The 23,506-nt window shown below is 70.0% G+C and overlaps 3 protein-coding genes across 3 annotated transcripts; 2 read left to right on the forward strand and 1 right to left on the reverse strand.

Annotated features, from left to right (window-relative positions):
- Positions 1 to 106: 106 nt before the first annotated feature.
- Positions 107 to 693, forward strand: CHLNCDRAFT_22477 (hypothetical protein; the record flags this gene model as incomplete). Its single annotated transcript, XM_005848241.1, has 3 exons — positions 107 to 194; positions 352 to 423; positions 548 to 693. The coding sequence occupies 3 exons, from the start codon at positions 107 to 109 to the stop codon at positions 691 to 693; spliced, it is 306 nt and encodes a 101-aa protein (XP_005848303.1).
- Positions 694 to 926: 233 nt separating this feature from the next.
- On the reverse strand, positions 927 to 2,160 carry CHLNCDRAFT_35128 (hypothetical protein; the record flags this gene model as incomplete). The annotated part of the gene is made up of 5 exons (XM_005848433.1): positions 2,086 to 2,160; positions 1,828 to 1,970; positions 1,582 to 1,730; positions 1,304 to 1,405; positions 927 to 1,161 (listed from the first exon to the last, which is right to left on the reverse strand). The coding sequence occupies exons 1-5, from the start codon at positions 2,135 to 2,137 to the stop codon at positions 927 to 929; spliced, it is 681 nt and encodes a 226-aa protein (XP_005848495.1). The 5' UTR covers positions 2,138 to 2,160.
- A 316-nt stretch (positions 2,161 to 2,476) lies between these two features.
- CHLNCDRAFT_144950 (hypothetical protein) lies at positions 2,477 to 23,403 on the forward strand (the record flags this gene model as incomplete). The annotated part of the gene is made up of 43 exons (XM_005848242.1): positions 2,477 to 2,579; positions 2,696 to 2,808; positions 2,953 to 3,279; positions 3,498 to 4,087; positions 4,218 to 4,392; positions 4,574 to 5,008; positions 5,167 to 5,880; positions 6,073 to 6,189; positions 6,466 to 7,092; positions 7,233 to 7,724; positions 7,899 to 8,158; positions 8,346 to 10,168; positions 10,301 to 10,529; positions 10,678 to 10,859; positions 11,033 to 11,152; positions 11,332 to 12,449; positions 12,568 to 12,766; positions 12,959 to 13,079; positions 13,279 to 14,140; positions 14,291 to 15,481; positions 15,648 to 15,857; positions 16,044 to 16,230; positions 16,359 to 16,497; positions 16,773 to 16,842; positions 17,015 to 17,159; positions 17,370 to 17,476; positions 17,695 to 17,858; positions 18,039 to 18,197; positions 18,392 to 18,524; positions 18,696 to 18,820; positions 18,987 to 19,150; positions 19,365 to 19,522; positions 19,703 to 20,188; positions 20,357 to 20,419; positions 20,682 to 20,790; positions 20,832 to 20,878; positions 20,984 to 21,116; positions 21,350 to 21,429; positions 21,617 to 21,992; positions 22,169 to 22,325; positions 22,499 to 22,742; positions 22,950 to 23,056; positions 23,262 to 23,403. 43 exons carry the CDS (start codon positions 2,477 to 2,479, stop codon positions 23,401 to 23,403), a joined length of 13,503 nt encoding a protein of 4,500 aa, XP_005848304.1.
- Between the last annotated feature and the right edge of the window lie 103 nt (positions 23,404 to 23,506).

A 23,506-nucleotide genomic window follows, 5' to 3' on the forward strand; every position in this document is an offset into this window, starting at 1 on the left:
TCGCGATTCGCCGCTGCCATCACCCCTCTGCTGCCGGTGTCTCTGCACTCTCTGGCGCCTCTTCACAACCCCCCAGTCGACCTGAAGCGACATCTACACACGCAGCATGGCGGGCCGCGGCAAGGAGAGCGCACTAGACCTGGCAAAGTTTGTAGACAAGAGTATTCGTGTCAAGCTTGCAGGCGGACGGGAAGGTGAGCTCGGGTCATGCGTGGCAGGCTGCGCTGCGGCGGGTGTGGCAGCGCCGGCTCGTGCACAGCCCCGCCCCTTGCCGCCACCGCCCGCCTGCCGCTTGCCGCCGCGCGCACGCCCACTCTGCCTCCTGTTCTTCCTCTTGGTGGGACGTCGCAGTGGTGGGAGTGCTCAAGGGCTACGACCAGCTGCTCAACCTAGTGCTGGACGAGGCGGTAGAGTACTTGAGAGGTGCGAGCACAGCTGGCTGGGCCGCAGGCCCTGCCAGCCCGTTGCTCCCTTGCCTGGTCCACGCCCTGTGGAATCGCTTCTGCTCGTGGACTTATGGTTTGGCTCGTCACGCGTGTGCCTGCAGATCCTGAAGACCCCATGCGGGTGACTGATCAGACGCGGCCCATGGGGCTCATCGTCTGCCGAGGCACCTCCGTCATGCTTGTGGTGCCCACAGCGGGCACCGAGGAGATTGCGAACCCCTTCCAGCAAGAGGAGATGGAGGCCTAGGCGGGTTGGCTGCGCCTACTAGCCAGTTGTTTCTCCCCGTGTTCTCCTGACCCCATACTTCTTCTTTACCGCTGCACTTGCTCTCGTGTGTCGCTGACGCTGCTCCCCTTCCTGCTCCCCTTGCCCCTGCTCAATTGGCCCCTCGGCACCGTTGCGCACACTTGACACCATGTGGCGCACCATGTGGTGTAAGGTTACACCACATCCGGAAGCTCAAAAGAATGCCAGCCGCGTCACTCCTCCCGCCGCTCCTCGTCTGGCTGGTGTATCCGCGTGTTGCGCGCCGCTATCCAGTCGAGGCCCAGCTGGTAGGAGCCGTGCGGCTGCAGCTGGTCGCCGCCGGCCAGGGAGATGCCGACCGAGGTGATGCGCTTGGCATTCAGCTCCACCACCTCCTCCACCACCTTGCCCTTCCACGTCAGCAGGAAGCGTGACAGCGGGATCTCCACCTCGCTCCACTCCCCCTTACTGCACGGTTGCGGTGTAGGGGTGGCGGTGGTGGTGGTGGGGAAATGGGACACACACGCGCAATGGCAGAACAGCGCAGCAGCCCGAGAACATGGGAGTGGCCGGGGGCGAGTGCAGCGGCACCAGCAGCAGCGCAGCTCACCGCGCAAACAGGAAGGCCTGCCACACGTCGTGGGAGCGCTGGTCCACCAGCCAGTTCTCGCAGCGGATGCTAGCAATGTACTGCCGCCCATCGCCCCGCACTCTGCAGGGGCAGGGAACAGTGCAGGGTGGCAGGCTTCAGTGAAAAGGCAAGCCGCATCAACAGGTGGTGGCTACTCGGGCCCAACTCCAAGAAACAGCCCAGTGTCCGTTGCCTGCCCCACCATGCCCCCAGCCCACAATGCAATTACCTCCCTCCACACTCACGTTGCAACCCACCTGAACACCAGAGCATCAAAGTCCTCAAGGTCCAGCAAGCCCTCCGGGCTGGGCTTGCTGGTGATGCCCGCGTAGCCGCTGCGCCGCAGCCGCTCGTGCGCCCTCTCCCCCACCTCTGTGCTGTACACGCCTGAGAGGACTCCGGTGCCCTGCAGAGGCAGGCATACACGGCCTCAATGGTGGGGATCAGCACCAGTGCCACCCTGCACCAGGTGAAAACGCATGCAGGAATCACAGACAGCGCACCGTTGCCTCCTGGCCCAGCTCCAGCGCAACCGTGGACTTGCCGCCAAGCTCTGCATCGGAGAATGAGGTCCACTGCGCCAGGTCTTCTGCCGTCTTGAACTGGAACAGGGTGCGGGAGGCCTCGCCGTACGGTCCCCGTTGGGCTGCAGGCGGCAGTGGCGAGTGACGGCGGCGTGGCAGCAGGCGGTGAGGGATGCAGGGGTTGCCACCCATGGCAGGGCATTTGCAGCATTGCAGGCATCGTCAAGGGCCGCCTACCTCGCAGCAGGAAGTCCTCTGTGCTCCTCAGGAATCGGCGAAGGAGCGCCATCGCGCCCTAATCCTGTCTACGGCTGCCCAACGCTGTTGGGAAGGAATTGAAGCCCGTTGCTCTTCAATAGAGGCCGTGGGGACCCCTGCCAGGAAGTCTAGCTGGCACGCCACGCTGGAGTGCAGAATAGTTGGTGTCCTTCGCCCCTGGAGCATTTCCAAGTGTCCCAACATGCGCCCCGGAGCTGCTAGGGCCCGGGCGCCAGTCCTTTTGCGACGCTCGCCGTTGAACTCGCCGTCGCAGGCGGCAACCCAAGAGGCTTAGAAGGAGTAATCGGCATGCGCAGCTCACATCACTGAAACGTGGCCGCAGCGGCGTCGGGCCCTTTGTATCACCGAAATGCAGACCTTCGCTGCTCGCGTGCTGCACGACACGCTCGCCAACAGCCTGGGACGCATTCTCGACATCTCCAGGGAGCAGCTGCGCGTCAGCCTGTGGAGCGGTGCGCCCAGGGTTTCCGCCGCTGCTGCTGCCGCCGCCACCTGCCGCCGGTGCCTGGAGGCCTTCTCTGTGCTGCTGCCCTTCCTCTCCTCACCCCCTGCTCCCCCGCCTCTGCAGCATGGCGCGCTGGCCTGACCCTGGAGGATGTGGCGCTGCGCTGCGACGCCTTCGAACACCTGCAGCTGCCCTTCACGCTGCGCAGCGGGCGCATTGGCAGGATACAGGCGCAGGTGCGGTGGCGGCGGCGATGGAGCGCAGTGCAGCCCTGCCCTGGTGCATGTTTGCGACGGGCAGCCTGCCCGCCACATGTGCATGCCGGAGCTTCAACAGCTGGTTCTCTCCAACCGCGGCTGCACGATACCACCCGGCTGCAGGTGCCCTGGGCGACGCTGCGCTCGCTGCGCTCGCCCGTCATTGTGGAGCTGGCTGATGTCCACCTGTGCGTGGTGCTGCGGCGGGACGAGGAGCTAGAGGAGGGCCCCGCCGGCGAGCGCGCCTGGCTGGCCAAGCAAGCCGAGCTGGCGGCCGCGGAGCTGGCCGCGCTGGCTGCCGCGTCCGCGGCCGGCGGCGCCGACGCCGACGCTGCTGCCGCCGCGGCGGGGCGCCAGGGCGGCGTGCTGGCCTCCTTCATGCAGCACGTGGTGGCCATGCTGGTCAACCGCCTGCAGCTGACGGTCAGCGGGGTGCACATTCAGTTTGAGGTGGGTAGGAGGGTGGGGTGGCGGGTCATCGGAGTGCGGTGGGTGATGTTTGGCGGCTGCGCATGCGCAACTCTGTTTTGGTGTGGCAGCCACTCCGGCTGCCATGCGTCCTGCCCACAATGGCCGGCGTGGGGGAGGTGTCACGCTGGATGTGCGTCGCTGCCTCCTAGGCCTTATCACCGTGTGCTGCCAACCCCTGGGCCGCCTGCCACGTGCAGGACCCTCAGTCTGGCACCTGCGTGGGCGTGCAGCTGCGCCGCCTGCACACCTGCCTGCCCGGGGAGGCAGAGCACGCCTCGCTCCTGCTCAGCGAGGATGCTGGTGTGATGGCCCACGGCTCGGCAGTCGCACGTGGCAGCATCCAGAAGCAGTTTGCCGTCGAGGGACTGGCGCTCTACTGGCAGCCTGGCGCCAGCCCGGCCCCCGACCCGGCCGGCAGCTGCCAGCACCAGCAGGAGGCAAGCGCCGGCGGCCAGCCGGCGTCTCCCGATGGGGGCGCTGCCGCTGCTGGGATTCCGGCGACGGCGCTGCAGCTGGCGCCTCAGCAGCAGCAGCAGCAGCTGGCGTATGTGCTGCTCCCCACAGACTGCGTCATCCACAGCACCCTGGCTCTGTCGGCGGCAGACGGCGGCATGCGGGCGCACGCCGCCGCCGTCACCCACCACCTGCCGCTCAGCCTGGATGGCCGGCAGGCGGCAGACATGCTGGTGCTGGCTGACCGGCTGGCCTGGTGCGCCGCACGCAACAGGTTCGCAGCCTACTGCCCCACAGGCTGGCGCCAGCCCGGGGCGCGCACGGTGCCGTGGAGGTGAGTGGTTATGGTCTGGGTCGGGTTCTTCGTCTCCCATGGTTGTGGCAGGCTTGCCCTAGTAGCCCCAACGCCCCACCATACTGCTGTAATCGGCTGTACCACGGTCCGCTGCTTGCTTGTACCGCAGGCGGGTGTGGCAGTACGCCGTCAACGCCGTGCTGCACGAGCTGCGCGGCGGGCGGCAGGGCGCTGTGGCGTGGCGGGATGGCGCCGAGCGTGCCGCGCTGCGCAGGCAGTACGTGGCTGCGTACCGCGCCTTCCTCGAGCGCAAGCACCTGGAGGGCGCGCCCGCCTCGCTGGCGGTGAGAGGGCCCGGCCGGCCAGCCATGGCCAGCCGTGCTAGCCAGCTATGGGTTGTGTGGTGCAGAGGGCAGGCGCTGGAGGTCTGAAGAGTGCCCACCAAGCCTGCGCCCTCCCCAGCACATGCTCGCAATCACACACACCACATTCCCACACACACACACATGCACTTGCCTGGTGCAGCGCGAGGAGGCTGCCGACGAGCAGCTGCAGCAGCTGGAGCGGGCCCTGAGCGTGGACGACGTGCTGACCTGTCGCCACGTGGCGCAGCGTGTGCTGGACGCCTTGCTGGCGGCTGCCAGCGGCATGGGAGCTGCCATGGAAGACGCGGCTGCCGCCGCAAGCCGCTCCCGGCGCAGGGTGCAGCCGCTGCCAGCCTCTGTGGTGGGCGGGCCCACGCTGGGTGGCGCCACAGCAGCAGCAGCAGCACCACCAGCAGGGCCCTCTTCCAGGGCGGCCTCGCTGGGTGGCTCCTCCTCAGCCGCAAGCAGCGTGCCGCTGGCGAGCGCCGGCAGCGCGGGCAGCAGTGGCGGCGGGCGGCGGCGGGGCTACCTGGCGTGGGGCCTGTCCAAGGCAGCCGGCTTCCTGCGGTACCTCCCCTACTCCGCAGCTGGCGAGGTATGGTAGTGCTGCACTGCACACCCCTCCCGTACCACCCGGTACTGCTACCCAACTTATGTTGGGCCCATGGCTGGCTGTGCTGACCCTTTGCTGGCTGGGTGCCCTGCGGAGGACTGGCCAGCCAACCGTTTGCCCCATGCGCTGAGCTGCCGCAGGGCCGCGGCGGGTCGGCGGTGGCGCTTCCAGAGCCCACAGAAGCTGAGCTGGAGGAGCTCTACCAGGCTGTGGACTTCCACCCAGAGGAGCAGCAGGCGGCGGCGGCAGCGTCGGGGCGGGCTGGCGGCGGCGCCGCCGGCCTCCACCTCAGCCTCGACTGCCTCGTCAGCTCCACATCCCTCCTGCTGCTGGATGGTGCGGCAGGAACGCCTGCGTCACATGCGGCATCGGAATCCTCCCAAGAGCAGCAGCAGCAGGACCAGGGACAGCAGCAGCAGCCTAACGAGCAGGCCCATGGCGGCCAAGCGAGCGAGCTTGGCCGCGGGCCAGGGGGCAGTGCCATTGCCACGCTAGAGCTAGAGCGGCTGCGCTTGGGGGCGCAGCTCCGGCCAGACCAGGCCACTGCCAGCCTGTCGCTGGCTGGGCTGGCCGCGCATGACCTCTGCTCCGAGGGCCCAGGCATATCATCCCGGCTGCTGTCCCGCGGCAGCACAGCCGCCAACTGCACTACCAGCCCGCCCGGCAGCAGCCACCCGCCGCTGCTGCGCCTCTCCTTCTCGGGAGCGTCGCCCTCGGCGGCGGCAGGCGAGGCAGGCCAGCCGCTGCCCCAGGAGCGACGTCCCCAGCTGGACATTCTGGTGCAGCCGCTGCTGCTGCTGCTGCGGCCGCGGTGCGTGCAGCGGCTGGCGGCGCTCGTGCCCCCGGCGCTTCCGGTGCGTGTGGGAATGGGTGGCTGTCGGTGTATGTTGCTGGTGTGTGCTGTTTGGGCAGGGTGTGGAGAGGAGAGCGAGCAAAGTCATTTGTTCGGTGGCATGCCACTGTCGCCTGGTGTTTTCCATGCGGTAGCATCACTCCATGCGCTGCACTCAAGCACCTTTGCCGCCGCCGTGCTGCCCCGCCTGCAGGCCAGCTTCCACGGCCTCCAGCTTGCGGCGCTGAATGCGCTGGGTGCCGAGGCGCGGTGTGCCATCAAGGCGTGCGAGGTGGCGCGGATGGGGCCGCCGCTGGACCTGCTCGTCAAGGTGGGTGTGGCTTGGGTGGGCAGGCTTTGGTGGGTGTGGCTTTGGTGGGTGTGGCTTTGGTGGGCAGGCTTTGGTGGGTGTGGCTTTGGTGGGTGTGGCTTTGGTGGGCAGGCTCAGCGCTGGAGATGTCAACAACCCAAGGCTGTCTGAAGCCTGGGTGCTGGAAGCCCGTGCTGCATGCTGGATGGCTGACCAAGAGGACGCTTGCTGGCCATGCTGCCGCCGTCGCAAGCTCTGTGCCTTTTATCCACTGCTTCCCCATGGGCTCGCTTGCAGGTGCTGGATGTGGAGGTGTGGGTGGGCGGGGGTGAGTACTGTGCCTCCCCAGGCGTGTCGCTGCGCACGGGGCCCATCACCCTGCATTCTATTGACGCCCAGCAGCAGGCGGCACAGCGGCAGCAGCAGCAGGCTGGGCAGGGGGCCAGCCCCGCCCGGCCGCCGCATCGGAGCCTGCAGCGCCAGCTGACCCCCAACCACGCCCTGACGGCTGCCGAGGCGGCGGCCCACCTGTCTGCTGTGATCAAGCAGCGGCGGGTGGCGGCGCGGCTGGGCGGTGCGGCAGCTGCTGTGGTGGGCACCAGTCCTGGGGCCGGTCCCAGCGGCAGCAGCCTGGATGCTGCAGCGGCGGTGGCAGCGGTGGAGCAGCGACTGCTGTACCAGCAGTTTGAGGTAATAGTAGCAGACCTGCAGGCAGCGGCAGTTACCTTACCCAGCAGAAGCAGCGGTGGCAGCGGCAGCGGCGGTGGAAGCGGCAGCGATGGCGGCGGCCGCAGGAGTGCCAGTCCCGGCCTGCCCGGCGGCCCCAGCGGCGGCGCTGATGGCGGCGGCTTTGGCAGGCAGTGGCAGCCCGTGCTGCAGCCGCTGCGCCTGGCGGGCCTGCTCAAGATTCATCGCATTGCAGAGGTAAGCTGGCCGGCTTAGCTGCCTGCTTGGTGTGGTGCTGCTGTGCCCTTTGCCCAAGCTTGTTGTTCAGAGCTCAGCACCTTGTGCTGGCTCTTCTCACCTGCCTGGTGTTCCGGCGGGCCTTGTCTCCCTCCCCGCAGGACTATGGGCTGCCTCAGGTGCAGTGTGCCCTCCAGGTTGACCCCATCTCCCTCTCACTCACACACACCGTCGTCCAGCTGCTGGTCGATGCGCTGACGCTGCCTGCAGCAGCGCAGCAGCCACTGGCACAGACACAAGCGGCCCCAGCAGCAGCAGCACCACCACTCCCCAGTGCCCCGCTGGATGCGCAGCCAGCGAGCGCCTCCACCACTCCTGGCAGTGCCAGTGCACCTGGCGGGACAGATGCGTCTCCGACTGGCGGCAGCCCGCTGGATGGCATTGCCCCCTCCGCTGGTGGCCCTGCTGTGCCAGTGCTGGCTCTGGACTTGCAGCTGGCTTTCTTGGACTTGCGCTGCGTTGCTGACGGCCTTGGGCCCGGCAGCGGCGGAGCGGGGCCGGCAGGCGCGGCGGTGGCGGCGCTGGAGGCACGCGTGGCATGCGCCGGGGCCAGCCTCAGCGTGCACAGCATGCTGGATGGCCTGGCTGTCAAGGTGCGAGGGCTGTGGAGCAGCGTGGGCAGGGTTGTGTGTCAGGGGCGCCCTGCTTTAGGAGGGCATCGGAGCTGTGATCCACACCGAATGCCAACCCCCAAATGTGCGTGCCTCTTTCTCCACCAGCCATCTGACCCCCCCCCCCCCCTTGTGGCATATCTGCCTGCCCTGCAGCTGTCCGCCTCCCGCCTGCTCCTCCACGACCTGTCTCCCAACACGCCACAGCCGCAGCTGCCGCCGCCGGTGCGGGGCACGCCCGTGCCGCGCGTCGCGCGCCTCCTGGCAATCGACCGGCTCTCCGTCTCACACACCGCCAGCTTCAGCGGCGGCGGCGGCGGGGTCCGCAGTGGAGGCCCCCACAGCGAGACGCGCATCGAGCTGCAAGACCTAACAGTTGAGGGGTATGCTGGAGAGGCGGGCAGCTTCTTGTCCAGGTGAGCACAGGCTTCTGACATCTGTAGCTCGACTGATGTCGTTCTATGAATCCCCTTGGCATTGCCAAGGTGGCCGCCACGCACGCACGTTTGTGCATCTTCCCTGGAAGTGCTGGCGTCTGGGAAAAGGCGCTTGCTGCTGTGCTGAGCACCTGCAAACAGCACCCTGCCCACTGTCTGGCTGCAGGCTGCACGAGCGGCAGGCCACTCAGGTCAGGGTCACGGTGCACGACGGTCCCGCCGCCACCCGCACCGCCGTCAGCGCCAGCAACCTGCTCATTGGCCACGGGCTGCTGCTGCGGCTGGCTGCGCTGGGAGAGGCGCTCGTCCAGGAGCAACAGCAGCAGCAGCTGGTAGCATCGGAAGTGCTGGCTGCAGGCTCAGGAGCGGCGTCGGACGGTGCCGGCAGCCCAGCACAGCAGCAGCAGCAGCAGCAGCAGCAGCAGGAGCAGGTGGCATCGGCAGCACGACAGGAGGATGGGCTTCAAGCGCCGCCGGCAGCAGTGCCTTCAGAAGCAGCAGCAGCAGCAGCAGCAGCAGCAGCAGCGAGAGCAGGCCCTCCTCTGCTGCCAGAGCCCAGCTCTCTTGAGCAGTGGGCAACTGCGCTGGAGGACTTCCAGCTAGGAGCCAGCAGCTCACAAGGCAGCATCCATGCTGACGAGCAGCAGCTGGCAGCTGCGGCGATCGCCCAAGCTGAGGCATCACAGCTCGTGTCTCCACCGGCTGGCGCAGAGCAGCGGCAGGGCGCAGCAGCAATGTCGACGCGGCCATCGCAATCGCCGCCGCAAGCTCCTGCCAAGCAGCTTCTCACCAGCATCCAGCTGACCGACTGCCGCCTGGTTCTGCGTTACCAGCCCGCCCTGCACCCCGGGGGCGGTGCCGGCGGCAGCGGCCACAGAGGCGGCGGCGCGGCCGGCCTGGGCGGCGCCGGCATCCCTCCAGCCACGCACGACTTTCTTTCAGTGCACCATGACCTGCTGGCTGTGGATGTGCCGCTGCTGCACCTCCAGATGCCTCTGGACCCAGCCGGGCTGGCAGCAGCTGCAGTTGCAGAAGAGGAGTGGGCACCGACAGGGCCGCCTTCGTTCGGCGCTCTGTCACAGGCTGGCGACAGCGATGAGTCCGCGGCGGCAGCTAGCACCAGCAGCGGGGATGCCAGCCCACAGACTGTCGCGGGCAGCAGCGTGAGCTGGGGAGATGTGCCGTGGGCTGCTGCTGCAGCTGCAACGGGCGGCGCCGAGCCGGCGTGCCAGAAGCGGCGACGGCGGCCGCAGCAGAAGGAGCAGGTTCTTTTAGAAGCAGGCAAGCTGACGGTGTCGGTGGCAGCAGTTGGCTATGCGCGCCATGCCATGCTGCCACTGCTACAGGTGCCCAGCCTGCGTGTGGCATGCACCGCTGGCGGCGGCGCCGCGCCACAGGCAGGCGGCAGCAGCAGCAGCAGCGCAGGCAGGCGTTGGCGGGCCAGCAGCAGCCAGCAGCGGCTGCGGCACAGCAGCAGCGGGAGCAGCCCGGTGACGCCCTCAAGCGGGAGGCCGCCCTCGCAGGCAGCGCACTCGACGCCAGCGGCAGTGGCGCTGTTGTATCGAGTGGATGTGGCGGCAATAGACGTTGGGCTGCACCCGAGCCAGCTCAGCATGCTGACTTCAGCGGTGCAGCTGTGTCAGCATGAGCTGGCAGTGCTGGGCAGGGAGGCTGCCGACGGCTCTGCTGGTGACACCGAAAGCGTCATCACTTCCACTTCTGGCACGGAGCAGCAGCAGCAGCCGGCGCCGCCGCAGCGGCTTGCACACATGCCGTCGTTGCCACGGCGGGCGCCAGCAGCGGCGGGCGGCGGACTTACAGGGGCTACACCTGCGGCTGCTGCTGCTGCTGCAGAAGCCGCAGCATCGGGTCAACAAGAGGCGGGCATAGGGCCGGCGGCAGAGGCACAGCGCGCTGCAGCAGCAGGCGGCGGCTCGCACCAGGCAGCGGCTCCCAGCCCGCAGTGGCGCCTGGAGGCGGCTGTTGGCTGTGTTGGGTTCAGCCTGCTGGGCGCAACGCCCAGCAGCAGCTGCCTAAAACTAGAGTGGCAGGGCCTTTGGGCAGCCTGCTCAGCTGGCGGCAGCCTTGCAAATGGCGGTGGGCCGTCCTCCCCCCCAGCAGGCAGCTCCACTGGGCAGCAGGAGTCGCCTGGTTGGCCTGGAGGCAGCCCCGGCGGCGGCAGCGGCAGCCCTGGCAGCGGGGCCGCCAGCGAGGGCGCTCGCCAGGAGCAGGCGCTCGACGCTCAGCTCGGCTGGCGCCAGCTGGCTGTGCACGTGCTGCACCCCCGCCTGTCCTACACCCACCCGGGCCTCACACCTTTCGCCTTTGCCTCGACGGTCGTTGGGGACGCGTTCCGCAGAGACAGGCAAGACGGCTGGCACGCTGGCTGCTCTCTCTGTGCTACTTCGCTCCGCTGTGTTGGGCGCCTGCCTGAAAGCTCCCAGCTGGCTGGCGATACTCACCAGCTGCATCCGATTGCCTCGTCTCCTGCCCTGCAGCAGCCAGCGCGGCGGGCTGGGCGCTGGCAGCCCGCAGGCCGCCTCCCCGCGCGTGTTCATGCCCTTAGCGGCGGCTCCCGGGGCGGAGGTGTTCTACCAGCGAGGCAGGGGCCCACTCAGCAGCATTGGTGCGCCCTTGGGCGGCGTGCGGCGCAACCTGTCCTCTGGCCTGGGGCTGGCAGGTGAGGCGCCGGGCCCTTCCAGCTGCTCCGCTCTGCCCGTGCACACAGCCTCGTGATCGCGTCTGGACCGGCTCCTGCCCTCTGCTGACCTCTCTTGTATCTGCATCACTTGCATACCCCACTCCTCCTGTGCCCCATTCCCTCCATTCCCTGCTGCTCCCCACCCTGCGCAGAGTCTGTGGACGAGTTCCACGATGCCACTGCCCAGCTGGCCCGCACCAGCTACGGCTCCAGCCGCTACCTCAGCCTCGCAGAGTCGGAGTTTGAGGATGCGGCCTCGGAGCTGGAGCCAGGTGCTTGGGTGCAGGGAGGGCAGAGGGCTGCTGGGATGGGCGGGCAGGTGGATGGCTGCCACATGTTGGGTTGCTGAGCTGTGTCAGGGAGCCTGTTACCCCTACCCTGCCCCCTGGCTTTGGACTCACCTCCATGCGTGGTGCTTGCCCCCGCGCACCCATTGCTGCTGGCTGTGCAGGCTCCCAGTCGCCCACGTTGGGCCACAGCCCTCTTTCCCTGCCGCTGCCGCTGGTGCTGGGCAGTGAAGACTACAGCTGCCGCCTGCTCCTGCTGCTGCATGGCCAAACCGCACCGACAGACGCCGCTGCGGATGCTGCCAGCCTGACTGCCAGCGTCAGCAGCACTGCCGCCGGGGTGGCAGGGGAAGGAGCAGCCAACGGGCTGGGCTCCAGCAGCAAGCGGCTGAGCGGCAGCGGAGGCGCCGCCATCGGCACGGTTGTGGCAGTGCAGCTGGCGGAGCGGCTGGGGCAGGCGGTTGTGGAGATTGATTCGATGGCGCTGCGTGTGCATGCGGCTGGCTGGGAGGATGCCGCACAGTGCCTGCACACGTATGCCGTGCTGGCGCAGGAAGCGCAGAGGCAGTACACCGCCTCCGCCGAGGCGCGGGCAGCCAGCCCGCTGGGCCATCGGCGACTGCTGCCGGCGCCAACCAGCGGCGCCGCCAAGCAGTCGCCGACAGAGCAGGAGGAGCAGGTGCAGCGGCAGGGCCTGGCGCTGCGGCTGCACCTGCGGGCGCTGCTGGTCGAGCTGTTGGCCGATGCCGAGCAGCAGGAGGCGGCGCCGCAGGGCGGTGCCGGCAGCGGCAGCGGCAGCCTTGGTTCCGGCCAGGGCCTGCTGCCTGCCTGCACCCTGCAGGCCCAGCTGCGAGTGGAGGCCAGCCAGGGCGCCGAGGGCAGCAGCCAGCTCAAGCTGCTGGTCCCCGGCCTGCTGCTGGCGGTTGGGGTGGTGCCGGACTCGGTGGCAGCCGGGGATGGTGGCGGCGGCTCGTCCGGCCTGCCCCCCGCCCTGGCGCTGCCGCTTCAGGACTCGTTGCTGGGCCTGCACCGGCTGGAGCTCAGCCTCGTGTCCCAGCAGCAGCAGCGCCAGCTGCAGCCGGCTGCTACCACCGCCGACGGCAGCGTGCTGCTGGGCCCCGCCCACCAGGTGTCCGTTGGAGCCAGCCTGGCGCACGCCTCGCTGTGGGCCCACCCCCGCAACTTGTGTGCGGCGGCAGCGCTGGCTGGGCACGCCCGCGCTCTGGCAGAGGGGCTGGCGGGCAGCCTGGGCGGCGGCGAGTTTGAGGTTGCTGGCGACAGGGTGAGCGGATGGCTGGCAGTCGTGCGTTCCCTGGTGGCGCTCGGCAATGCATGGTGCAAGGGCAGCCCTCAGCTTGCGCGCCGTTGGGTTGACTTGCTGTCGTCTTCGCGATGTGCAGGGCGGCAGCGCAGCGGGCCCAGCGGGCTCAGCGGGCGCCCTGCCCCGCCAGCTCACCCTGAAGCTGAATGTGCAGAAGGCGGCGCTGCTGCTGAGCCTGCTGAGCCGGGAGGATGTGGCAGAGGCGGGGCCTGCGGGACAGCACCGTCTGCTGGCGGAGCCGGCGCCGCTGTTGGAGCTGGCGGCGGCCGCCATCACAGGTGCGGCCCGCTCCCAGGCCCCGCAGCAGCATCGGCTGTGCAACCTAATGGTGCCTGCGCCTGCTGTTTTCCGCCTGCTGTATGCACGCCTTGGTCCTGGCTGGCCTGCCTGCCTGTTTTCACTTCCTGCACGTATACCTGACGATCGTTCCCAGCCTGCCTCGCTCAACCTGGCTTGCCCTCCCTGTGCAGCCGACGTTCACGACATGGGGCAGGGCAGCCTGGAGGGCACGGTGAAGAGCGAAGTGCAGGTGGCGGCGTTCAGCGCGGTGAAGGCGGGGTGGGAGCCGCTGGTGGAGCCGTGGCACTGCAGGTGAGCTGGCAGGCGGGCAGGCAGGCGGGGGAGCCAGCTGGTGGGGGGCCTGGCAGAGGGCTGCTGCCTGGCAGCAGTCCAGCGCTGTGCCTGATTGCGAGCATCGGGCTGGCATCTGTTGGCCGGAGCTTCCTTCTTGTACCTCATGCCTCAGCCGCTCCTGGTTTTCCACGCCTCCCTGGGCGGCCATGGCCTGCAGGCTCCAGTTCGCGGCCCCCACCTCCTCGCCTCCGCCGCCCACCCAGCACCAGCGCCTGACCCTCTCCTCCACCCACGGGCTGGAGGTGACGGTCACGCAGGCGGCCCTGGAGGCGGCTGTGATGGCAGGAGGCGTGGTGCAGGCTGCGGCAGCAGTGGCGGCAGACCCATCAGCCCTGGGAGAGCGGCTGGAGGCGGCCTGCGGCAGCGCCGCACACAGCGCCGCCTTCTGGCTGCACAACGAGACCGGCAGCGCGCTGGAGCTGTGGCTGGCGGCGGACGACGGCGACGGCAGCAGCCTGGGAGGCGCCTGCCCCGGCGGCAGCACCTCCTCTTCCTTTGACAGCGGCAGCGCGGGGGACAGCACGGCAGCGGCGGCGGGCGGGAGCAGGCGGGCGTCGCGGGTGCCCTCCGGCCTCCCCGAGCTCGTGGTCAGGCCAGGAGCGAGAGCGGTGCTGCCAGTGGTGGCGGCTGGAGGCAGCGGCGCCGCACAGCATCAGGGCGTGCACGTCGGCGCTCCCTGCCCCGTCCAGGGCGTGGCCCGGCCGCGCGCCAGCTTCTGCGCCGACCTCCACCACAGCAGCAGCCGGCTGGGGCTTGCGGGTCTGGGCGCGGCGCCCGGCACGCCCCGCCGCGCGCCCAGCTTCGGTGCCCTGGGCGGCGGCGGCATGGCGCCCCGCCAGTCCCGCCCCCTCCTCTACTTCCGGCTGGCGGAGCAGCAGGAGGTGTGCGGCCCGCTCCACCTCGACCGCGGCTGCTTCAGCGGCTGCGAGGGCTGCGCCACCGCCTGCCCAGGGGTGCTGTGTGACATGGTGGCGGCGCGGCACGGCGGCTACACACTCACGCTTCACTCCGGGGTGCTGGTGAGGAAGGCTGCCGCAGGCTGGCGCTGCTAGAAGGTTGAGGTGGCTGGGTCTAGCTATTGGGTTGTTTGCAGGGGCACAAGGCAGCTGCCTTGCCATGTGTTGCTCACGCGCTTGTGTGTCTGTGGCCCTGTGCTGCTCCTGCCGCAGCTGCGCAACACCACGCTGCTGGCGCTCGACATCGGGGTGCAGACGCCCATGGGGCTGGTGATGGAGCCTCAGGCGCTGGGCACGCTGCGCCCGGGTGGCGCCATGTGGCTGCCCGCGCTGCGCGCGCACACCGGCCTGCTGTGCCTGCGCCCCGCCGTGGGACCGGGCACCGCAGCTCAGCCGCCGCAGGCGCAGCAGCAGCCGCCGCCGCAGCGGCCGCCGCTGCCGGCAGCCGCCGCGCTGCAGACGGCGGCCACCTGGCAGCCCGGCGACACTACCGTGGCGCTTGGCAGCAGGATACCGGCGCTGGCATCAGACAGCCTGGCTGCGGCAGCGGCATTGGTCGCGGGCAACCAGCCGGTCGCCGCCGGCGCAGCAGCGCCGCCGCCAGCGGGCCTGCTGCCGGCGCAGCGCCTTCCCTCCAGCCCGCTGCTCTACTCCACGGCTGGGCTGGCCTCGCCGGCCCGCCACAGCAGTGAGCATGTGGATGCGGGGAGGCAGGGGCCGCAGTCGGCAGGCCAGCGAGCGCCACCAGTTGCTGCTCCCTGGCATCCATACGAGTGGAGCGCCGCGGTGCCGCTGCAGTCGCTGCTGCGCCAGGCAGCGGGAGCAGAGGGAGGAGCCGGCGGCGGCGGCGGCCGTGGCGGCGGCACGCTGGAAGGGCGCAGCAGGGCCGCCCGCCAGCTGGCCTGCATGTCGACCGCGGAGCACCAGCCGCCGGTGCTGCTGTGCATGGGCGCTACACGGCTGAGTGGCAGCACCGGCAGCAGCACCACCGCCACCGCCGCCAATGGGTCAGCAGCAGCGGCGGCACTGGCGTCTGCCGGCTTTGGCAGCTGGGAGGTGCTTCTGTCCGCACCGCTGACGCTACACAACGCGCTGCCGGTGCCGCTGGATGTGTCCCTGTCGGCGTGGGGCCAGGGGCACCGCCTGCACCTGCAGCCCAACCAGCACGCCGCTCTGCACGCTGTGGACGCTGCGCATGTTGAGAGCCTCACGCTGCGCGCGCTGGGCTACCACCCCTCGTCCCCCATCACCCCCGCACCCCTCTCCGCCATGGCAGCCGGCGGCGGCGATGCCGGCAGCGGCGGTGGCGCTTTTGGCCTGTCGGGCGCGGGGCCAGGCGGTACCGGCGGAAGGGAGCTGCTGGCACCTGACACGGAGGTCCTGCTGCAGGCAAGTGGCCGCAACGTGTGCAGGACGCCTCGCCTGTCGCCCTGCTGCCACAGGCGATTCATGCGCCCGCAAGGGTTGTGGCGCACCTGCCGTGCATCCCGCCAGTGTGGCACCAACCTGGCTGGCCTGCAGCCTGAGCTGTGCCCGCCTCCTCGCCCTGCCGCCCCTCGTGTGCCCGCAGGAGGTGGGGCACAGTAAGTCTGAGGTGCAAGTGTTTGTGCGCCACTCCCTGGACACGGCCACCGGCTCCCACAAGCTGCTGCTGGGCTGCACGCTGTGGGTGTTCAACTGCACCGGGGTGCCGGTGTCGCTGCGCCAGAGCGGGGCCGACGGCGCGCTGCTGTTTGGGGAGCGCAGCGACGCCACCTACCAGCGGCTGGTGGAGGATGAGGTGAGGGGCTGGGGTGGGTGGGGGTGGGGGGTGAGTGACTGGCCTGGGCTGGGGTGGTGGCGAGGGGCTCTGTGAAGTGTGTGTGTGTGTGTTTGGTTCATCATGGTGAAATCAAAGGGTGTGATGTCTGCCGCTAGGGTCAGCCTTGGCCGACAGTTGCAACCGGTTTGCCCCTGCCCCCCGCAGGTGCCTGAGTCGTGGCTGCCACCGCTGGAGCTGCCCGGCCAGGGTCCGGGCCAGGGCGGGGCGGGGACCAAGAGCGCCAGCCAGTCGCCGCTGCAGCAGCGGACGCTGCCAACGGCGGGGCTGCGCGCTGTGTCACGGGAGGGCATACAAAGCGCACTCAGCACACCAACCAGCACAGCCCCTTCTGGTGAGCGCTTGGCCCTATGCCGCCCGCCCTTAAGAAACCTTTGCGCTGCGTCCGGTGCTCCACTCGCCACGCCTGCTTCCATACAGCCTCCCCTGCCTCCCTCCTCCCTTTTCCCGTCGCCCCTGCAGTCATCAACGCCAGCCGCGGCGCCTCCGCCACAGACATCGCGGGCCTGTCTGAGATTCTGGAGGGCGGCGGCAGCGCCGGCGCCGGCACCGCCTCCCGCTCAGGCGACTCCCGCCAGGTGCTGGGCCTGAAGCGCACGGTGTCGCGGGCCAGGGGCATCGCAGACAGCATGGAGGCAACGCCCGCCTTTGAGACGCCCTCCAGGCAAGCCCCAGGCGCCATGCGGGTCGGGATGGGCTGCTGCCGGGCTGGACCTCCCCGCTCTGCTCTGCCCGAACAGCGTAGTTGCAGGCGCGGCAGGCTGAACGTCTGTGGGAGAGGTGGCGGGAGGGGCAGCAGGAGGTGGCCCCGGCTCTGGCCGCCAGACGTATGTGACGTCGCCCCCTGCTCCTGCGCCCCTCCTGCCCGCTGCGCAGGTGGCCCAGCATCCAGGGCGGCCTGCAGCCTCACCGCCACCGCCTGCGCCTGCAGATCCGGGCCACGCAGGTGCGCCCTGCCCGCCCCGCACCGCCCTGCCTGCCTGTCTGCTGCGTGCGCCACTCGTGGTGCCGGGAACATCCCGCAAGCCGCTTCCCACGTCCCATGCCCTCCCGCTCCCCCCCAAAGGTCTTGCCACATGTCCCCGCTCTGCTCCCCGCCCGCCCTGCTGCTCCTGCAGTGCCAGGCGCCCGCTGGGCGCACCTACTGGTCGGATCCGGTGGAGTTGGATGGGCTGGGCGGCGCGGCGGTGGTCACCGTGCCCTCCCCGCTCCTGCCCCCCACAGCCTCCATCCCCGCCGCCCGTGCCGCATACATGATGTCGGGTGGGTGTGCTGCGCTGCGCTGTGCTGTGCTGTGCTGTGCTGCGCTGCGCGCGCCGTGTCTGCGCAGGTGGAGGGTGGCTGGGACTGCTTGGTGTCCGCGCAGGCTGGTGCAGCACGGTACCGCGGCTGCCGCTGGAGCCTTGCATGGATGCACGCAGCTTGCTGCGCCGCCCCGCTGATTCGCCGCCTCCGCGCCCGCCCGCCCTGCAGTGACTGCCAGCCAGGTTCCCGGCAGCCAGGGCGCTCTGGCGCTGTACCTGCTGCCGCGCTACCTGCTCATCAACACGCTGGACGTGCCCATCCAGTACAAGCAGCAGGTGGGCGGTGCCGCCGTGCCATGCCGCTGGTCTGCGGTGTGGCTTGTCATGTGCCAGCGCCAGACTCAGACACGCTGCTGTGGTTTCCGTTTTTTAAGTTGTGTTTCTGCTGCCATGCACGCGCCACAGCGCCAAAGGACCAGCCAAGGTATTCAGATTGCCTCCCCATTTATTGCACATGTGTGCACACGCCCTCCACCCCCACCCCTTGCGAGCAGGGAACGCTCCATGAGCGGGAGCTTGGGGCTGGCGCCTCGCGCTCACTGCGCTGGTCGGACGCGCTGCGCCCGCTGCGCCTGTGCGTGCGGGTGCAGGAGGCGGGGTGGCTGTGGAGTGGCGGCTTTGAGCTGGACTCTCCGGGTGACATGTTCATCAAGATCAGGTGGGTTGTGTGTGGTTGTTTGCGTGTGTGTGTGTGTGTGGTTGTGTGCGTGTGTGTGTGTGTGTTAGTGGGCAGGAAGGCACGCCGAGCCAGCACGCAAGCAGCCCCATGGCCGGCCTCCCGAGATGCTGCCACTCCTGCCAACAGTTGAGTCCCGGCCTGCTGCCGCTGTCCATGCAGGCACCGCGACCGCGGCGTGACGATGCTGGTGCGGGTGGACTTGGCCGCAAGCGCCGCCTCGGGCGTGCTGCGCGTCACGCTCAGCCACCACCCCGCCGGCTTCGCGCCCTACCGCATCGAGAACTGCTCGCTGGAGACGCTGCATGCGCGGCAGCACAAGTGAGCACGGTCGTGGCGTGGCGTGGCGTGGCAGGGAGGGGTGGACGCCTGGGTGTGTTGCGGGGTGTGGGCTCAACGCCGCCTCCTCAGCTCCCGGCTCCGCTGTCACGCTCACATGCATTTATTGCACTCCCGCCTCCCTTCCGACGACCCCCCATTCACTAAGTGTGTATGTGCGGCGCCCTTCCCCGCAGGGTGCGGGAGCAGCAGGATGTGCTGCGCCCCTACTGCTCGCTCACCTACGCCTGGGACGAGCCCAGCCTGCCGCACCGGCTGGTGCTGGAGCTGCCGGGGGCGCGCACCCTGGGCACATTCGACCTGGACAAGGTACTGGTACTGCTGATAATGTACTGACGTTACCGTTGATACCGTTGTTTCTGCCGAGGCAGCTGAGGGCAGCACCACGGGCGCGCTGCACGCGCGGCCTCCTCGGCCCCTCACATTTGTTTTCCCTCCCCACCCATCATCGCCGGCGGTGGCCGGCCCGGCGCGGTGCAGGTGGGCCAGGATGTGGTGCTGGCGGTACCGACCAAGCGCGGCGAGCCGCAGCGGCGGGTGCGGGTGCTGGTGCGCACAGAGGGGCCTACCCGCGTGCTCACCGTGCTGGACACGCAGCGGCACAGGTGGGCGGGTGGGCGGTGGGCGAGGGTTGGAGCACTGGCTGGCGCAGATAGAGTTGGGAAGGGCATGGTTTCTGGCAAGGCAAAGATCAACGGGCGGCTGAGGCTCTCCCCTTTTTTCTCTGCACTTGTTGCAACCAATTGAGCGCCCTCTTCCCTCCTGCCGCAGCCTGCTGGAGGAGATGACGGCGGCTGGCGCGGCCGGCGGCGCCGAGGGGGAGGGCGGCAGCGCGCGGCGCCCCAGCTGGCCGCCGCGTGGCCCCTGGGACGCCTGGTCTCTGCCCACGCTGGGCGGCGCGCAGCAGCAGGGCAAAAAGGGCGCCAAGGTGTCTGGTGAGCAAACCCGCAGCTCACTGCTTATGTGGCAATGCAGCAGGCGGCCCCCTGGGGCCGTGCTGACGGCGCCTCTCCTCCCCATCACCTGCTGGGCCCAGGCCTGCTGGCATGCACCTGGTCGGCTGCGAAATGTGCGCCACCCTCCCCGCCTTCAGCGGTGCCCACACACACCGCTGACCCCGACGCCGGCTCCCTGCTTCCTCCGCCGCAGGCCTGCTGTGGGAGGTGTGTGCCGAGCTGGCCTCCCTGGGCGTGTCCCTGGTGGCCCCCAGCCGGGAGATGGCTTACCTGCAAGCGGGCGGGCTGCGCGCCACGATGGCGGGCACAGCTGCCCATTTGGTGCTGGACCTGGAGCTGCGGCGCCTGCAGGTGGGTGGAATGGGTGGGGTGGGTGGGATGGGTAGGGGCCTGAGGAAGTGGCACCTCGGGGCGTGCTGCCGGCTCGGGGCATCGCCTCGCGGCGGCGGCGCTTGGGGTCCCGCTTCTGTACCGCATTTCCGGCCTGACTCTTGCTCTCCTGCCCTGCCCCTGCGCCCCTGCGCCTCGCAGCTGGACAATCCCAGCCCCTGGGTGGCCCTGCCCGTCACCCTGCAGATTCCAGCCCCCATCAGCAGGCTGACATCCACGGTGGCGGCGGCCGTGGATGTGCAGCGCAGGCCCGCCCTGGTGGCGCGCCTGGCGCTGTGGCAGCGCCGCCCCGCGGGCGTGCTGTGCATCGAGCAGGCGGACCTGCAGCTGGCGCCTGTGGCTGTGTATGTGGAGCAGCAGCATGCCCTGCAGCTGGCGGAGTTTGTGGCGGGCACGGTGGCTGGGCTGGAGGCGGCCGCTGCCGCGGCAGCCTCGGCCGCGGCCCGCGGCGCCGGCGCCGGCGCCGGACACAGGTCCGGCAGCGGTGGCAGCGGCGGCGGCGGCGGCGACGAGGGCGGCGTGGCGGGGCCGGATGCGCCCCCCGCCTTCCTCCTGCCGGCCAGCGCAGGCCTGGGGGCGGTGGCGTCTGCGGCGGCCCGGCTGCCGCAGCTGAGCCCCGAGCTGGAGGTGGGCTGGTCTGCTGGTTGCGTGGTGGCAGGGGGAGGAGGGCGATGGCAGGGGTGCAAGCATCACCAATCCACGGCGCCTCTGCACCTGTTGCCGCACCCGTGTGCGCTGCTGGTCGCACCTCACCACCACCACATACACACGCACACCTCGCCCCCTGCTGTGCAGGCGCTGCTGAGCGGGCGCGGCGCGGCCCTGCTGGCTCCAGCCGAGCAGAAGGTGTACATCGATGTACTGCGCATAGCTACCCTGGAGCTCTCCATCACCTTCCTGCCAGCTCCCTTCCAGCCCGACCCAGGCGCGCCCTGCCTGGCCAGCCCTCTCCCTCCCCCAAACTCAGCGAGGGGCTCCATCAGCCGGCCACCATCCTGCCCTCCACCACCACCCCCGCCGCCACCTGCCACCGCTGCGCTCACACCCGCCTGACCCATCCCTCTGGCCTCCCCACCCTGCGCCCCGCCCTGCAGGCCACCCCCGCCTGCTGGCCCTGCAGCGCATGCTGTCCCTGGCCGACGTGGAGGACGCGCGGCTGCGCCTGGCCGCCCTCGAGCTGCGCAACCCTCTGATGGGCACCTCGGCGCTGGCGCAGCTGCTGCAGGCACGTGGGGGCATGCCGTCAGGGCCTCCCCGCCTCGCCATGCAGGGGCCGGGTGCCGGGACCGGTCGCCTGCTTGGCACAGGCCTGCCTGCGTGTGCACCCTCCCGCCCTGCCGGACACCCGCAGCCCGGCCTCACTGGCCCGCCTCCCCCGTCCCACTCGCCCCCCATCCCCCGTCCGCTGCTCCCTTCTTGCAGCGCCACTACACCCGCGCCCTGCTGCCCGAGCTGTACAAGGTTGTGGGCAGCGCCAGCGTGTTTGGCGACCCAGTCCGCCTCTTCCACCACCTGGGCCTGGGGGTCTGGTCCTTCCTGGCCTCCCCCGCAGCAGGTGAGCCGCGCCAGCCTGCTGCTCCGCGCAGCCGCGGCCGCATCCGCAGGGGCAAGCGCCGCGCGGCTGCAGCAGATGGGTGGCAGCTGGGTGGCCCCCCTGCATGCCTTCATGCTGACCTATCATACAGTTGCCCTGCGGCAGCCCTGCGCCGCCAGCCCTTGCCCCTCAGCAGCGCACCCAGCAACGCTGCAAGCTGCCCTGCTGGCTGTGGCTGCTTGGCTTGGGCGCAGGGCTGGTGGAGAGCGCCAGGCAGCGCGGCCCGCGCCAGTTCATCGCGGGCGTGGGGTCGGGCGTGCGGGGCCTGTTCCAGGTGAGAGCTGGGCTGCTCTGCCGCGTGGGTGCCACGCGGCCAGCTTGAGGTGGCAGGCAGGCATGCAGGCAGGCAGGCAGGCAGGCAGCAGCACGTCATGACCAGTTCCTCAATTTGCTGGCCTCATAGGCCCCCATGGCGTGTTGGCCATTGCCGCCGAGGCGTTGCACCGCCCCCCTGGCTGCAGAATGTGGTGTTTGCTCTGTCCAATGCCGCCACCAAGGGCTCCACGGCGGCACGCAAGGCCATCACAGCTCTGGGCCTGGACCGGCTGCACCCCCAGGACGCCTGGGCGGGCGGCCCCTCCCGCCGCCGCCTGCGCTGGGAGCAGCAGGCGGGCGTGGGGGGCGGCGGCGCCGGCGCCGGCGCGCTGAGCGCGGCCGGCGAGGCCGGCCCGGCTGCCGGCTCGGTGGCGGGCGACGGCGGCGGGGTGGCTGTCATCTTCTCGCCGCGAGACGGCGACTTTGACGGCCCTCAGCCCGGCGGGGCTGGCGGCGTGCTGGGCGCGGTGCTGCTGGGTGTGGTGGGGCTGGCGGCGGAGCCCATCCGAGGCCTGGATGAGGGTGAGCCCCGGAAGGGTGACGGGGGAGGGAGCGGGTGCGGGCTGCCAGCTCGTGTCCGGCCCTGCTGCCCTTGCCTCCTTCCTTGCTGCCCTCTGCCCTCCCCTCCTCCCCTCCCCTTGCCTCCCCTCCCCTCGCCCACATGTTGCCACCATGCCCACCCACCCCCACCCCTGCAGACGGCATGGTGGGGCTTTTGTCGGGCATCACGCGCGGCGCAATCGGCGTGGTGGTGCTGCCGCTGGCCTCACTGCTCGAGATGCTGGCCTCCACCGCAGACAGCATCCGCCGCGCGGTGGCGGGCAGCAGCAACGTGGGATGGGTGCGCCCGCCCAGGTGCGCGCGGGCGTGCAGGGCTGGTGGCACCGTGGCAGCCACCTGCCTGAGGTTGTGGGCGAGGCGAGGATGGGGTGCTGCCGCAGCTCAGCGCTCCACCGCCACAGGCACGGGCAGCGTGCCCGCTCGCCTCCGTCGTGTCCCGCCACCTTGCCTGCCCCATGTGCCTGCAGGTACGTGCATGCCACCCAGCCCCTGGAGCCCTACAGCTGGGCCGAGGCGATGGGGAGGTGGCTGCTGACAGAGCTTGAGCGTGCCAGCCTGGCGCGGCAGGCGCAGCGTGCCGCGGCGGCCGGCGCCCGCGGCGGCGGCGGCGCGCTGCGCCTGCAGCAGGCCGCGCCGCCCGCGCGCCACGGCGCCTTTGTGCTGTGCACGCCGCTGGCGGAGCGCAGCTGCTTCGTGGTGCTCACAACCAAGGTTTGTTTGTGTGTGTGTGTGTGTGTGTGTGCGTGTGCGCCGCAGGAAGCGCGGGCGGGGTGTCAGCATGTAGAGGTGGTGCTGTACTGTTGTGTGTGGGTTGTTCGATGGGCAGAGGCATGTTTGTGTTGGCAGCTTGCGCCTGCGCTTGGCAGCCGCCTCGCCCATCACACACCGTGCCGCCACCCCGCTGCCACCCCGCCGCAGTGCGTGCTGTACATCTGTGCGCGGGAGCCGATGTGGGTGCCTGCGGTACGGTGGAGCAGCACGGTTGCTGACCTGGAGCTGGTGGGGGCGCGTGGGGCGCACCTCAGGTAGGCGGGGCGCCCCGGCCTGCTGCGCTGTTGCTGCTTGGGGGGGGCTGATCTGCCGGGACCAATGCCTGCGTCACCCAACCATGGGATAGGTGGGATTTGGTTGGGATCAGGAGGTGGAGGTGGTGGACGGAGCGGCTGGGTGGTTGCATGGAGCTCGAAAGCTGCTGGCCTCGCCCCGCCTGCCCTTCCCTCCATCGTGCAGCCTGGTGGCGCAGCAGCCGCTGCGCCGCCACATCGTGCGCAGCGCCAACGTGTTGCCGCGCGCGCTGGCTGACGTCTTGAAGGCGCCCCGCCCGCCCTTCTCCTTCCTGTCAGGCGAGCTGCAAGCGGTGGTGGCGCAGTAGCGGGGCAGGAGGCATGCAGTCCTGCCTGTTGGCAGCCTGAGAGGTTCATCAGCCACCGACCGATGGTGCAGTAGGCTGTGTGGTGGCTGGCTGCCCGCTCAGT

This window comes from Chlorella variabilis, assembly GCF_000147415.1.
Source record: "Chlorella variabilis unplaced genomic scaffold CHLNCscaffold_8, whole genome shotgun sequence".
Taxonomy (NCBI): Eukaryota; Viridiplantae; Chlorophyta; class Trebouxiophyceae; order Chlorellales; family Chlorellaceae; genus Chlorella; species Chlorella variabilis.